At 42.6% G+C, this 15,829-nt stretch overlaps 1 protein-coding gene across 1 annotated transcript in view; it reads left to right on the top strand.

Moving 5' to 3' along the window:
- Positions 1–3,107: 3,107 nt before the first annotated feature.
- The window catches only part of pvrl2l (PVR cell adhesion molecule related 2 like), a gene marked incomplete at both ends in the record, with an annotated part of 234,184 nt that continues 221,462 nt past the window's right edge, over positions 3,108–15,829 (top strand). The window contains one exon of the mRNA XM_083899885.1: positions 3,108–3,198. Within this exon, the coding sequence (XP_083756011.1) occupies positions 3,108–3,198 (91 nt within the window). The remainder of the gene's footprint in view (positions 3,199–15,829) is intronic.

The following is a 15,829-nucleotide window of genomic DNA, read 5'->3' as shown; positions in this document are numbered from 1 at the left end:
CAAAATATACAGCCTAAAAGCGCCACAGAATGTTCAAATTCATTTCTGTGGGGTCCAGCAGAGGGCGCTGAGAGCAGCTTTGTATTTGATCACCGACTGTGTGCCCACATTTGCTGGCTTAAGCTAACAACAGTCACCAGGTGATAACGTGGACGTTGTCTTTAATCACCGACCTGTTACGAAGACTATTTTAAGACACAAATGTGTGGGAGATACTCGTACTGTTAATATTTAGTGTGCATCATTTAAATTTTATGAATGAGTGCTTCTTCTTCTTCTTCTTCTTCTTTGAGACTAACATATGCAAACCCAGCTGTCCATGACAACAGCAGTGATTTCATTTTTATTCTCCAAACCAAACATTTAGTTTCAGTTAATTGTCAATTTCAGCAACAGAATCTACTTGAATCCGTTTTTTTTTCAAAATAAAAGCTCTAAACTCTTCATTATTATTATTTTTTTGCAAATAATTTAAGATCAGATTTTTTTTTTAATCACCTGCTGGGTCAGATACTGATGCTAGCGGGTCACGTTTGGCCCACGGGCCACCATTTGCTGACCACTGCTGTAGAAGCTCATTTTCCCCTCAGACTTTCAGTCAAGGTAAGTTATTTTTGCCACCAGTGGAGTCGCCCCCTGGTGGCTTCTTTCCTACTTCCTGGTCTTCTCTCTTCAAACCTAAAGACTATGGCCATGTTTTGGTCATATACAGTCTGTGCCTTAGATCCACAGAAGGTTCTACACCTTAAGTTCTTCCTCGCAGGACTTCTTCTTGTTCTTTGTCTTCTTCTTCGTCTTCTTCTGCCTCCATCTTCTCCTAACCTTGCGAGGCTAATAGTAGTAACAATAATAAATAATGTGGTCACACGTTTTGTGCAGGCTCATCCTAATCCTAAGAGTTATACTCTGTCAGTATACAGTTTTTATTTTATCTCATGAGATCACAGAAGCGCCCGTGCTTCGTGCTCTCGTAGTCATTTAAAGGCCATTTTTGCGTCCATCTCCTCTTTAACTCAGAGCAGCTCCCGTCGAGGTCGCTCCACCAACTCAGGCCTGATGGATAAACTGCTGCTGAGATGTAGCTCTTTCTGCAGCTTCTGTTCAAACGTCCACTGGGTTCTTGTTAATCCAAACCAAGGACCGTCTGGTTTGTTTTGTTTGGCCGGTCGACCAAGTGTGTGGGAAAAGTTCGGATAGTTCCAAACACAACATTTTCTGATGATTGTTGATCAATTTCATCTCACCTGTTATTGTTGGCCCAGAAGTCAGAGTTTTGACCACTACTTTAGTAAAGGTAAGGGTTAGGGTTTGCATGTTCTCACCAAGTGCGTGGGTTTTCTCCAGGTTCTCCAGCTTCCTCCCACAGTCCAAAAACATGCAATATGGGGATTAAGTCAAATTGGACACCGTAAGTGTGAGAGTGGATGGTTGTTTGTCTCTAGATGTGTCCCTGGTGTGACTGCAGCCGCCCTTCGTGATAGAAGATGAATGGACAGATATTTACGATCACTTTTTGAACACCACTGAAGTAATGTTTTAAATCTCAGGCTACACGGTTGCAGTTTAAAGAGTCCACAAAAGTCAAAAACAGATGTAGAATAAATAAAGTAATCTATTCCTGCTGCCACCAGCCTTTTAAATGACACACCGTGACTGTATTTGCATGTATTTTTCCGTCTTTAGGGCGACAAATGGAGGCAGATCGTTCTGTTACTCGCATCTAAGTTTTTTTGGTTTTGTTATTATCAAAATAATCCACCCTCCTTGACACGTTTCCACCACTTCCTGTGGTCTTCTTCAGAAGGTTCATGTCGCGTGTGACGTCACAAGTCTTGCCTGGGAGGTTCCAATCGAGATCCGGAAACGTGCCCCCACGAGAACCCTCATCTTACATCCTCTCACACACCTCCTCAGCATGTCACCTGCTACCAAACCTGTAAAAAAACAGGACGCAGGACACGTCACGTGACCCTTTGTGAAGAAGACCACAGGAAGTGGTCGAAACATGGCCACGGTAATCAAACCAACCGTATCGTTTCCTGTCTGACTGAATCAAAACTAACTTAAGCTCAGCGATACCTGATACCAGGAAGTAAAAGAAGTAGGAACCTTTTTTGGACAGAACAAGACTCGTTTGTAGATTATGGTCTGTTTTCCTGGTCTTCATTTAGCCTGAGGAAACACCAGCGTGGCTTCATTTTCATCAGTAAATGTACTTCCTGACTCGCAGTCAGTCAACAATAACAGATAATAACTCCCACTCCGTCGTTTGCTGCTCTGTCGGCTTCCGAGGATTTTATTTCTTTTTTTTTCCTACTGACTTAAAAAAAAACAAAAAACTGTGTATTTGTCTATTATACATACAGTTATACACACTGTTATATCACATTGTATATATGAATATGGTGAGAGATTGAGATTGAGATTATGTTATGTCTTGATTCCCTGATGAGTGTCCTCCTCACCAGCTGAACAGCAGGTGTCATCAGAACACACACACACACACACATATCCAGGTGTGCACGTGCGTGTGTGTGCATGTGTGTGAAGAGTTATTATGAGCCTTTTGTTTCACTCTGTGTGTGTGTGTGTATGTGAGAGAGGCTACAGCAGCAGCCTATTACAGCTGAAGTCCTCTTGGTGACGCTCTGCTGACATCACTCCCCCGCTCAGCTCTCTCTCTCTCTCTCTCTCTCTGCATCACACACACACTCTCTTACACACACACACACACTCTCGGAGCTGCACAGCCTGACTCGTGCGCTCCTCCTCAGTCCGTCACTTTGTTTCTGTTCCGCTCTCATTCTCGCGCACTGCACTGATACGCACGGTTCCTCTCTTTTCTCATTTTTTTTTTTTTTTATACCTGTGCGCACTGTGGGCGGTCCACAGTGGGAGGAATATCTCACTCCCTCTTGTCCACTCCCTCACACACACACACACACACACTCAGAGAGAGAGAAACTTAGTGCAGAGGTGAGATCAGAGGAGACAGAGACGCTTGTGTGAACTGAGCTGAAGTTTCTTGGCTCATCGGAGAATAAAGGAATAATCTGGAGGTGATCTTGTGGATTTTTTTCTTCTTCTTCCCCCCTAACCGTTGAAGAATGGCGAGAGATTACGCATCGAGCTGTCCGGTGTCACCGGTCAGGAACGCGCTCCTGGCGGCGGCAGTAGTGATTCTGCTTGTGGTACAAGGTAAGACATAAACCTCCACCACCACCTACAGTCATGTGTTTGTGTTTGAGCCGCACTTCTCCTTCTCCTTCCTCCCCGCGCTCATGCGCTCTGACTGCGGCCAAAGCTCCGCGCTCGCAGCCGCACTGGCTGCTCTGTGGCGGGGCGAGCTGCTGCCGCTGGAGCCGCTGGAGCCGCACGTCTCCTCCGCGTGTGTTTGTAACTGAGTGTGACCTGTTGTAAAAGTTTATTGTTTAACCTCCGTGTCACATATTTGCCCGTGTGTAGTTGTGTTACGCGCGGGCGAGGTGTGGCTCTCGTGGTTTTGTGGTGTTTTGTGTGTCCTAATTCCTCGCAGCGGCGGCGGCGGCAGCAGCTTCAGAAAATGCAGGTGACTCTGTTCAGGAAGCCTAATCCTCTCTGAGCCTGTGCAAACCCTCCCAACAACCACTGACCTGTAATCTGTGTTTACCTGCTGGAAAGTGGCGCAGGGCAAAGTGGGAGGGAGGAAAAAAAAAAGGGGGGTGCGCAATCACAGCCGCAGGTGCAAATTATCAGCCATTATTACACGAGGGAAGGTTTTTTTCATTCTGCGGAGCAACAGGGTGCTGATGATGATGATGGGGAAACAGGGTTCTCTCGGCTGGAGATGAGGTTTGTGCTCAGGTGTTTCCTTCAGCGCTGCTCCCTCGTCAGGAACTCTTCACACACAGTCATCTTTTAATAAATAAACAGCAGAAATATGGAAGGGAAAGTGAATCTGTTGCTGATGAAATATCCTCATGTTGGGAACCTAAAATGCAAAGGGCAGCTCAGTAATGGTATGCATGTGTCACAATATAGCAATGTAACACAAACAATGATAGTAAACTATAAACAAAAACACCAATACAACACAACTCAATGAAAGGACTCGTTTCTAAAGATGAAGATAGACAAATAAAATGAGAGAATTATGAAAACTTGTGAGGAAATCCTTGTTAAGATGTTTAAAGGAGCGCAAACACATGTGATACAGTTAAATCCTTGTTTTTGTACATAAATAAGAACAAATTACCATCATTGATGATGCATCACAGTCAATTACGGCTACGACAACTGATTATTAACCTTTTTTCTTGACTTGCGTTGAATGTTCGTCTGATTCCAGCTCTTTAAATGTAAACATTCTCTTTTCTTTACTCCTCTGCGACAGCAAACTGAATTGTCAGAGGTTTTTTTTGGGGCAAAACAATATATTTGAAAACATTTAAACAACGGATCAGTTCATCAGGAAAATAGTCCGAAGTTTAATCTGCAAAGAAAACCTCATCTCTCGTGTATACACACCGATGCATGTGGAGTAAGACGGAATTGGCTCATGGTGTCGAGCGTCATTATATATATATATATATATATACTGTATGTTATCATTAAATATTATTAAAGGTCCTGTGTGTGAGAAATAGTGACATCTAATGGTGAGACTGCAGATCGCAACAAACGCATGACGTGTCACTTTTTTCCAAGCATGTTGGAATCAAAACGGATGTCTTTCTTCATCTTCAACGTTATTTTTTTATTATTAATCTGAAGCAAATTTTATCCTTTTTTTGACCTTTTAAAGCCGAAACACACCTAAATAAAGACATTTATTGGTATTAAATTGAATTCTTGGACCTTTCTATAAGAGAAAAATCTGAAAATATACACAAAAGTTATTTTTTGAATATTTTACACATAATGTGGCCATATTACAGTCATTTTGGTCCGCACAGACTCAATTTGCACACGTATTGCATCACAACTACATGTATCCGTCTCAAAACACGCGCTTTTATTTTGAAATCATCATAAATTATCATAAATTATGGAACGTGGTCGTATAATATTAAGCTTATTTTGCCCACGCTGGCTGAACACTTGCGTTTTTCCTCACTTCACTGTCGCTGAGTGGCCTCCAGGTCATTTCACTGTGTGACCTCTGCCATATTAAACACAATGTAGTGGAAATATTACACCTCAAAAAAAAAAACAATGACCAGTGACCGCCATTGGTGTCACTTTATGTCCCTTTTATGTGGACGTCAGAGCGGAGATAACCGCGGCGACGACGGCGTCTCCGAAAAAAAGCTCCTCAGAGCGTCACAGACGTCACGTTGGACAGAAAACCATCTTCATAACTTCAGACGGTGGAGCCGCAGTCGGCAGTTGAATCTCTGTCGGCCTGTTGTTGTTTTCACCTGACTGTAACCGCCATCGTCTGTCAAGAGTCGTCCTCATTGTCCCGCGCGGGGGACATTCCTTCCCTTCTAAGATCAAAGCTAATGGGAGGTTGAGTTATTTCAAGGGTGGGAGACACAGAGACACAGAGACACGGAGCTGCTGCTGTTGCATAATCTGCGGCGGACGAGTTAACCTTGATAGGAATTTGCTTGGTAATGATTTTCTTTTTCTTTTCTTTTATTCTTTTATGGAGTGATGTCGGACACAACAATGGGAGAAACTGAGAAGGAGTAGTGGTTGTGACCCTGGTGCTGGAAGCCAGGATGACAGATCCTCAGCTTCAGCTGCTGCTGTATTGGCTCTGTATTGTTAAAAAGCTGTCAGATTGTCATGGCAGTATAACCCCCCCCCCCCCCCCCCCCCCTCCACAGGTTATGAATTAATTTGAAGCACCGCAGCTGTCTTGTCGGGAGGGGAAAAAAAATAAAAAAATCCTTGACACTTACATCGCATCTACTAAAGTAGAAGAGGCTTTTTCCCTCGTTGGTGGCTCCTGGTGCTCGCGTCCACGACTGATATCCACTAAATAAGTCTGTCTCATATCACAATTCAAGCCTCATTTAACTCCAATTTAAGGTTATTACTTTGTTTTATTCGCCAAAGCGCCGATCGCGCTCATTTTTTGATTAGTTTTTTTTTCCGAAACGACTAATGCGACTTGGAAATGAGCAAAGAGAGACGGCAGAGGGAGAAACGACAGAAAGTGACTGTTTGTGGGCAAAGTTAAAAAATGCTTAACATAATTTGTCACTCATGTTAATTCCCTCATGTGATTATGTGTTCGCTTAAATGTTCTCCCACCTCCTTTAGAGGCTGCGTTGTCTCTGATTACAGCCATTATTCTTTTATATGCAGATGATGCACTCACTTCGCTCTCACAGTTGTTGTAGTTTGTCTTTTATATTTTTCTCTCCCCAATGTTACTGAATTGTCTTAAATTGTGTGGATAATAAGCAAAACAAAAGGACTTAATGGCAGCAGTAAAACTTTCACCATGATGTTAAAACAATAGGCAGCGTTGCTATAAAACAGTCGATCGTTTAGATCTCGTCCACAGGGTTTTTAACCCTTACAGAGCGTTTATGCTGCTTTTCCCATCACTGTGTTACAGAGAAGAGGAGAATGTGCAATATTTTAATTTTTTTTATCAATTTTCACCAACTATATGAACACACCTGAGCAAAGAAAAAGTACTAAAATGTTTAAAAATTTGATTTGAATTAGTGAAATTTAGAAATACGTTACATCTCAAAGTTCGCTCGGCTTGTTTTTATGAACAAAAATATACACGTTATAGCGAGTTATTTCTTTCTGTACCTTTATTACAGACTTATTTTGCATCACAACGAGGGCTGGGCGATGTATAGAAAATTTATCGTTATTGAAATTTACGACGATAATCGACGTCATTTTGCCGTTATCGGTACGTTCGATAATTCAGAAAAAAATAAAACATTGTTTTTGGCCGAGTGTGTGGGTAGGCTTCCTGTATGTTCATGTCCCTTTAAGACACTCGGACACTTATATCAGGCAAATGGTCAATTATGCAAATTAGGCGATGATGTCATTTAGCAACCGAACTTATCGTTCGTATATCTTTATCGAGGTGAGCTGCTCAATATATGTCGTGATATTGATTTGAGGCCATATCGCACAGCCCTAATCGCAACTCCGTGTATTTATCGTGAACACGTATTGCTCCGTATTAAATCGGACGCTTTTATTTTGAAATCCTTTAAAAATATCGTAACGCAAACCTTTTTTGTTGATTATGGGATTTTGTCATATGATATAAATTGTGACCCCTGCCATATTTAATACGTAGATACGTGTTCGAATACTTGTGTATATACAGTATGTTGTGGAAATATTACACAAAACTAAAACTTAAAGTATCACTACTCCCTTTTTTTTTTAAAATGTTTTGAATATGCGATATAAAATGAATCATAACTTTGACTCAGCAACACATAATAATGCATTTTGTAAAGCCTAAACACCCCCATTTGAACCCTTAATGGGCTAAAAAAAAAGGGTTAAAAAGTGTCTGCGCACCAAATAAGCATGGATGGAACTCTTTGAAACTCTCTGCTGGACCAATTGTTTTGTCGTTTTATTGCGTTTGCTGGTGCCGCAGTCGTCTGTGCAGACTCGTTGTAGTAGAACGGCCAATAAGGAGGAGCAGAAGTGTTGGAGCTCGCTCCATTTACGGCAAAAAGCCTCAGAAATCCCTCAGATCGCCCTCTAAACACAGCCAAAATGAAGTGGAGAGGATAAAGCCGCTCTGCAGCAATGATAATATAAAGGCACTTCAGGTGACGACCCCTGCACTCGTCTCCGTCACACCCCACCCCCCCTCAGTCCTGTGCTGAAATGTCAATGATGATGAGTTCCCCCGACGACTCGGCAGAGACGAAGCTGATTAGCTTATCGCTTGGAAAGCAGACGGGCCGATGATTATCATCTCCAGAGCGGCACGCTCCTGATTATCGAAAGCTCTAATTAATGACTTTGTTTGCATATCGGTGAAGCCGCTGCTGTTTGGATGTGTTTTTCACGACTTTCCCCCCTCCCCGTTTGGTGGACGAAGCCAAGGTGTCGGTCGAGTCTCCGCGTGCTGTTGGCGGCGCCGTCGTAGCAACGACACATTTAAAAAAAAAAAAAGAAGATTATGCAAATGTCCGGCTTAATTATAGAATAGGAACACAAACGCAAGAGGAGAAAGACTGAAAAATTAAGACGATACACTCCTTCACAGTTATACTGTAGCACATGATCACAACTGCCTTTCTTTTAGCTAACGGCGTCCACGTTAGCGCACATCGCGTTTCCATGACGACTGACCGGAAAAAGTCGCGTGTGATGTCATGTTTACGTGACTTCCGACTTGTTGTAATGAGTCTCTAAAGCAACGCTAAAGTTTGAAAACAGAGGCACACATACGCATTGTTGTGCATGGTTATTTGTAGCGCTAATATTAAACGGACCGCTCCAGTTCGACTGTAGGCATGCTAATGGCGCTAATGGAGCTAACTAGTAAACTTTGCCTGGGCACGTAAACGTGACGTCACGTGCGTCTTTTTCCGGTCAGTCGTCATGGAAACGCGCCACGCGTTAACGTTGATGTTGCTAACGTGCCCGCTAGCACTACTTCTAATACCACGCAAGCCACTGATTGACTCACTGCCTGAAATGGCAGCAGTGAATTTCGAAAAAATTTCGATTTCAAAAACCCCACATAATTAATGTCACCAAATAACCAGATGCTCTTAAGTATAAACAAGACATTTATTCATGTGCTGCACAGTTTTTTTATGCTCTTTGCTCTGAATGTTTAAGTTGATTTAATTCTTCCAAATAAGCCTCAAGGCAACGTGGTAAATAAATAATTAGAAACCATTATGTCAAATGCAAAAAAGGTCAGATTGGATTTTATAAAAAAATATCAGGCAATTTATGTCTTTTAGGATTTTCTCACTTTGCAAAAATCCCTGTTTTTAACCCCGAGTCGCCTCAGTGACCGCCGCGGTGGGTTAGCGAGCGTCTGCAGTTCCCCGCTCTATTGCGAGTGACTGCAGACAGACTTAATGTCAAGGAGACTGTGTCTCTGGAGAAGTGGCTGAGGAGCGAGCGCTCGTCTCCTGTCGAGAGCCAGTTGTAGGAATCGTCGCTGGTGCTAAAGTGTCAATAATCATGTTAAATAGCCGCGAGTGAATCTGGAGAGGATTAGATTGTTCACGGTGTTTTATCTTGTCCTTTTTTTTTGTTCTCGGGGAGACGTCGCAAACGGTCCGCGGAAAAAATGGATTGTGGTTTTAATTAAAACATAAAATTATCATTTAGCCGCTTCATTTTTTTTTTTAGCAAAAACATGCTAAAAGAGAAAGGAAAAAGAAAAAGAAGCCTCTCGTATCAAGTGAACCGTGCTGTACTTCGTGAGAAGAGTGCTCTGGTTTGTTCTCAGCAAAACAGATGGCGGTAAATGAGTTTGTGGTTCCTTCAATACATGAATGTATGAATGAATGAATGGTTTTTGGGTAAAAAGTTTGTGGAAAATGCAACTTCACACCGAGTGCAAGAATCCTCTTACTTCTTGCATTGTCAGTCATGCACGCACGCACGCACACGCACACGCACGCACGCACGCACGCACGCGCACGCACGCACGCACGCACATCCATCCTCCTTTCTTTCTTTTTGACATATTCTGAGTCTGTCAACAAACTTTTCCAGGATATTTGGCCAAAATCTCTGCAGCACTGCAGACATTCATCACAGTGCTGTTTTTCGCATGACATTTTGTTTTGTTTCATTTCTTCTTTTTGCACAAATTTGCTCTTGTTTTTATTATAAATCACATATTGCCTCCCTATGTTTTTTGCCATCTTTAAAAAAAGAAAACTAACAGTAGTGATGGGACAGTGTATCGTGATTAAAAAGCACTTACAATAAGTAGTACTTTTGGATGTGCCACAAGGGGGAGCTGTGACTTTTCCTCATGATTCATTCATTCATTCATTCATTGTCTGTGATTGTATTAACTCGAATTAACCGAACTCTGTTTTGCACCCAAAGACGCAAACTCTGGTCCGCCTAAAAATGTACGTCTCGGTTCGAGTCAAGTGAACCAAATGCAGGAAGCGAACTACAACGCAAGGCATTGTGGGTAAACGCAACCAAAACATACACGTAGGTGTGTAGTATGTTCGCATAAGACTAAATAAAATAAATATTTGATGACGGAAGTTGTCCTAACCAATAACCAATAGAGGACTGAGTTTCCTTGTTCGTTGTTTGTCTCGTCTTCACCTTCAGTCATTCTTGATGCAGCGCCCCCTCAGGTGAGGGGAATATGTTATTCAAAAGGTTTGGTTCCTCTCGCTAAAATGTGAAAGCGAACTCGGACTGGCTGAATGTTGCAACCCCCAACCGTACCGAGGCTAGCGGAGACTTTTAGGTGCGAAAATTACCTAAAACAACAACCTTTTTTTTTTTAGTTATCGCAATAATATCGCAATTATTTTGGTGAGAATAATCGTGACGTAAAATTCAAAAAAGGTTCTGGGCAGAGCTTACAGAGAACCACGTTGAACAATTCATCAAAATTGTATTAAAAAACCCCAATACGGCAGACTTGTGTGAAATTACCATTTTAGATGAAATATTGTCCTGACCTGTACGTCATCATATTCTACAGACTCAAGAGAGGATCTTTTCTCACAGATCTGCACAAATACCACACAGGAAGAATAAATATTATGTAAAAATCATCATTCAAATACTTTAGCCGAAGAATTAAAGTCGACCGAAAACAGTTTATAGAGTTTATAAAAAGCCTCTGAGCTGGCTGAACACAGTGATGCTAACTTTAATACTAAACATGCAATAATGATCCAGTCTCTCACCCAGAGTCGAGGCACAACCTCCACAAAAACCCTGCTGTCATGTCGGTCGCCAACAGTCGGCTGAGGTTTTTTTTTTGTTCCCAGCTGCAGTTAAAAGGCCCCGCGCTCAAATGTCAACTGCTCTTCCTGGTGAGGCATGTGGTGATAATCATCCCCTCAAGAAGTGACCGCTGATGCTCATTGGGAGATTATTAATGACTCACAGTGACACAAACTGCACAGTAAAGCCCGGGGGCTGTTAAGTGTGGCGGCCAATTTGTTTGTCATTGTCTGGGGCTGTCGACTGTGTGTGTGTGTGTGTGTGTGAGCACGACACGTCCGAGCCGCGACGTGAGCAATGTTCCCTCCTAATTGCAGCGTTCTCCCACGTTAACTGACGGACGTGCACACGCGGCGTTGCGTCACGCTGTGCTCTGCGGGTTCCCGTGTGGAGTCAATCTCCCATGAATGTTCCGATTCACCTCTGGGTTTTTTTTCTTATTGATCGAGGATTAGAAAGATTATGCACTTCCCACGATCCTTTGCGGCCCTGTGACCGATAATGGACCGCAAAAACGTGGAATTGCAGCGTCTTGCGTAATGTTGTTTTGCTCGTTTTCTCGTCCGTTTTTGACGCTCTGTCTTTTTAAAATTTGGGCAATTGTGGTCAAAAGGTAAGAGGTTTGCTTGCTAGGTCGCTCTGTTAGAGATTTAGAGATGTGGAAGTGGTTGTCATGGATACAGTTTTTGTTCAAGAGACGGTTGGAGAGCTCCTTCCTTTAGTGGAGTTGATCTTTACTGTGATGAGGCAGGACGGGCTCCCTCTGAGCATTCTGGGAATTCATAAATGGCATCATTGTGTGTCAGTTTTTTTTATTATAAGCTTTATTTAAATCTACAATAACCATGATAAACCACCCAGAAAACCAGCCATCAAAGGGCATTATGTAAATAATAAATGAGGTCGTAATTAGAAAATGGAAAAACAATATTTGAAGAATTTAAGAACTTTGCGATTAGTTTTCTTTCCTCGGCGCGAGTTCAAAAATGTACTATAAAAAAACTATATCATCCGTTTTCATGACTTCAGTGATGAAAAGTAATGTTACTCTGGTATGGAAATGTGATTTTATGCAAAACGTTTCCAGGAATAATGAGCGCAACTGATTCTAAATTGTGATTTATGTTCTCCAAAATCGAGCCGAAAATGATATTTATTCAATGCGAGTGAGTAATAAATGCACGTCTTTGTAAAACAAACAAACAAAACGTCTATATTTTCATCACTCAAATCAATATTGATGTAATCCATCATCGATGTAAGGGCTGAGTATCAACACTTCACTACACTTTTGTGACGTAGGTCGGGAATCGAACTCCGTCTTTATCACCGTGAATGAGAAATGTGCTGGATAACAAATGTCAGTAATTATGAGTGAGTGAGTTGTGTTTTCAGCCTGGTGCTTCTTTAATGAATGAATGAAGAGGGGTTAGAGCCAGGATTTATTTTGATGTAATGATAATGGCGAAGGGAACATTGTTCTTTTTACACCTTATGTTCTTCATTGGTCATTTTTACACCTTTTATATCCAACGCGACGCTGCTGTGGATGCTTTAACTTTGTGAGTTTTGCAGCTGAATGTCGCTGGCGTTCCTGCCGATGTGAGCACAATCTATAGCAAGAATTCCGATGTGGATACTAGTGAAAATGTTGGGGAATATTTTTTGGAACGGTTTCCACTTAAAAACAATGAACTGAACACTCCAAGAAACTCGATACGCCTGCACGGTTCAGTACAAGACGGTGCTCGCGTTTCCCCGAGACCAGACAGAGTGGCACCACCCTGACGCGCCATTGCATTTGGGCCGTCCCGATTCCGTCCCAAAACAACGTTTTTCACATTAAGTAAATACAGTCAAAATACTGTTGCGCTGATCGAAAATCAGCGTTACGGTCCTCAATCTGCAGCGTATCGGCTGCAAATCCTAGCGTAACGGGCCGATACGCTAGGTGGAACCCTGCGGAGGCATGTTGATGAGATCTAAAGAGCATGGAGTAAATGTGAGAGTAGGACGTTATAAAGGAAAGGAAACAATCAAAGAATTGTACCATAAAGTATTGTGTAATTTTTGTTGTTGGAACAGGTTCAGTAAAATTGCCCGAGATGTCCGTTCTGTTCTGGCTCTGGAATAACTCCATCAGTCCAGGTTTTAATACATCACCTTCTCCGCTAACAGTCAGCAAACATGTGTCTGCGCTTGGTCAGCGTTTTTTTTTCTTTCTTTATTTCCCCTCCCTCTTTTTCTACTTCTGAAGAAAAGGCTGGTTTACGAAGCAAATTCCAGATCACATTTCTCGTAATAAACCGTATCATGGCTAACACCTTGGCGTCCTTTGGCGATTCTTCAGCAAACAGGTGTCGGTGGGAGAAGAGGGATTACTGAGCGCGGCAACAGGAACAGGGCCATGAATCACAATGGAGCTGAAAGAAAGGATGGTTCGGAGGAAGATTTTCCTTCTTTTTCTTTTTTTTTCTCTCCCCTTTCCTTTCAGCTCTCGTCGTCCTCTCGGCTTTCACCGCGCCATGAAAGGCTTTTTGCAGATCACACACAGGCGATCAATGCGGCCACCCTCCCCTGGCTTGACTTTTACCGATATGCAGAGGAAAGAAAACTTGCGGCCAGCTTCTCATACCCCGGCTCAGTCTTTTCATTCTCTTATCGCCAAATTCTCCTTCTCTCGCCCTCTTAATTGCCGCCATTCTTTAGCTCCAGACCCCCTTTTTTCTCAGCCAGCCTGGCCCGCTGCCACTCTGCGGAGGCCTGCCGAGCGGGGGCTCGTTTGTTGGAGCAGCTTTTTGTGGAATTAAAAAAGGGTGCCAGTTGCTCCCTTCCCTTCCCCTCCTCCTTCTTCTTCTCTCTCTCCGAGTCCGTTCTTCTCATTGTTTGAGAGACGGGAGCTGAGGGATGAAAGAGAGAGGGCGAACAATTCAAAAGGGTGAAAGTGTTTAGACAAACGTTCCTGCTCTGTCTCCATCTCCGTCTTCCGCCGTGTCCTGAGCTCACCCTTTCCCCACATCAGACCTGGAGTGCGCGGCGTCCGTCCTCGTGTTTCCGTCACCGTTTCCGTAGACGTCTGGTTGACAAAAATGGAAATTGCCTCCGCCGGGGCTGTGTGGGAGTGCAGTGGCAGGTTCAGCTGTGATGTGACTCTGTGACATTTTTTTTTTTTTTGTTTTACCCATGTGGGCAATTAATAACCACTGACATTCACTCGTGTCATTACGGGGGAATCTGGTCCGACTTTTTTCCCGTCGCGGAGTGAATTTGAGCCGACAGCCGTACTCGAATTCGGCAACAGTTTTTCCCCTCATGTTTGCGGCAAAGTAAAACTTGTTTAATGAGCTGGACTCGCTGCGAAATCGCATCTAATGCGAGTTTGAGAAAAGGCAAATGAGTGGGATGATGTGCAAACCTCATTATTTAAAATGTCAGAGACCTTATGGACGATGGTGCGATCTCTTAATCATTTTGCCGAAACAGAGATGCACAAATGGTTTTTTCAGACATTTGTGTTGTTGCAAATATTAGAAATATCTCTATTTAGTACAACAAAATACCACACGATGGATAAATGGATATTTGAAAGGATTGTCTCGAGGTGTCTGTACGATAATGCTTTCGTAATGACCTTGAACTTAGACTCAAGAATGAATCGTTTGGTGGTGAAGATTCAAACTGAGAGATTGGACCAAATTTGATGAAGATTCCCTTGAGATTTCGTTGCACGCAAGCTTGTCAAACACTCGTCAAAATACCGAGGTCTTTTAGGTTTCGTTTTCTGACGTAACTGGCAACCCGTGGTTGCTCGGCAGCTGAGACTCTACTGACTGCAATGATTGGTAGACGGCGGTAGGTGGCGCCACATGCCAAAACATGATTTCAAAACATAAACATGATTTGCAGTCTGCAAAATATATTTTTAATGCAAATATTTTGTCTGTACTGTTGTTGTTGGTGAGTTCAGTTTGTTATATGAACATTATTCCTGAGTCTCTGTGACATATTAGGAGGAAAATATGGCCAGTTGCTTTAGATTTATTACGTAATGCACCTTTAAAATGTCATACTGAGGAATTAGTAGTTAAAGTACGCATTTACACCAAATTGGTGCAAACCCATCCAGGCCACCTCGGAGGACGGTGTGTGCCACTTTCACAACTTGAACTAACCTTGTATTGATGGTCAATGGTCTATATTTATATAGCAATTTTCTGGTCTTTGGACAAAAGTGTATTGTCCAAGAACTCATTGACATGTAGACTAGCTGAGCCCGAGAGTTGAACCCACAATCTTCAAGTTGAAACAACAAGTTGAACTCGCTCTACCGCTGAGCTGTCGTCGGCCAAATTCAGTTGGTCGTGTTTCGACGGAAACAATGGTGAAAATGTTCAGACACTCTTAACACTTAATCCCTCTTCAGCTCGAGTGGGCAAGTGGGCGCTTTGCAAAAAACACGACCGCACATGGGACAACAGAAAAAAGCAACTTAACAAGTCGTCACCGAATAAAATCCTTGGTTTTCAGCTCTCTTACTCCTCCTGCACTAGAATCTGTCGACAAAAACATGGATTTGACTTCACAGAACACAGCAGTTAAATCAGTTAACGTAACCTATCAAGGTATCAAGTATTAGACCTGCAACTCTTGTGTCCTTCAAGCTAAAATGCTATTCTAAAATTAGCCTAAAGTGTCAAAACATGTTCTTAAGGTAGCGTACTCTTAAACTGGTGTAGATTTTTATCAAGGAGCCTATTTAGTGGCTGTAGTCTTCTTTTAATGTCTTTGTGGAGTAAAAACAGGATCCTGCACCAGCTCACCCAAGCTCTCCACATCAGTTCATCTCTGCTCCTCTTCCATAAATAACCCTCCTGCTCCCGTGGAGCTCCTGTTGACTGTGAGGCCTTTTTTTTTCTTTTTTTTGCAACAAGTAGTGGAGGTC

This window comes from Microchirus variegatus (genome assembly GCF_963457635.1).
Source record: "Microchirus variegatus genome assembly, chromosome: 13".
NCBI lineage: Eukaryota > Metazoa > Chordata > Actinopteri > Pleuronectiformes > Soleidae > Microchirus > Microchirus variegatus.
This window is presented reverse-complemented; position numbering and strand designations above follow the sequence as displayed.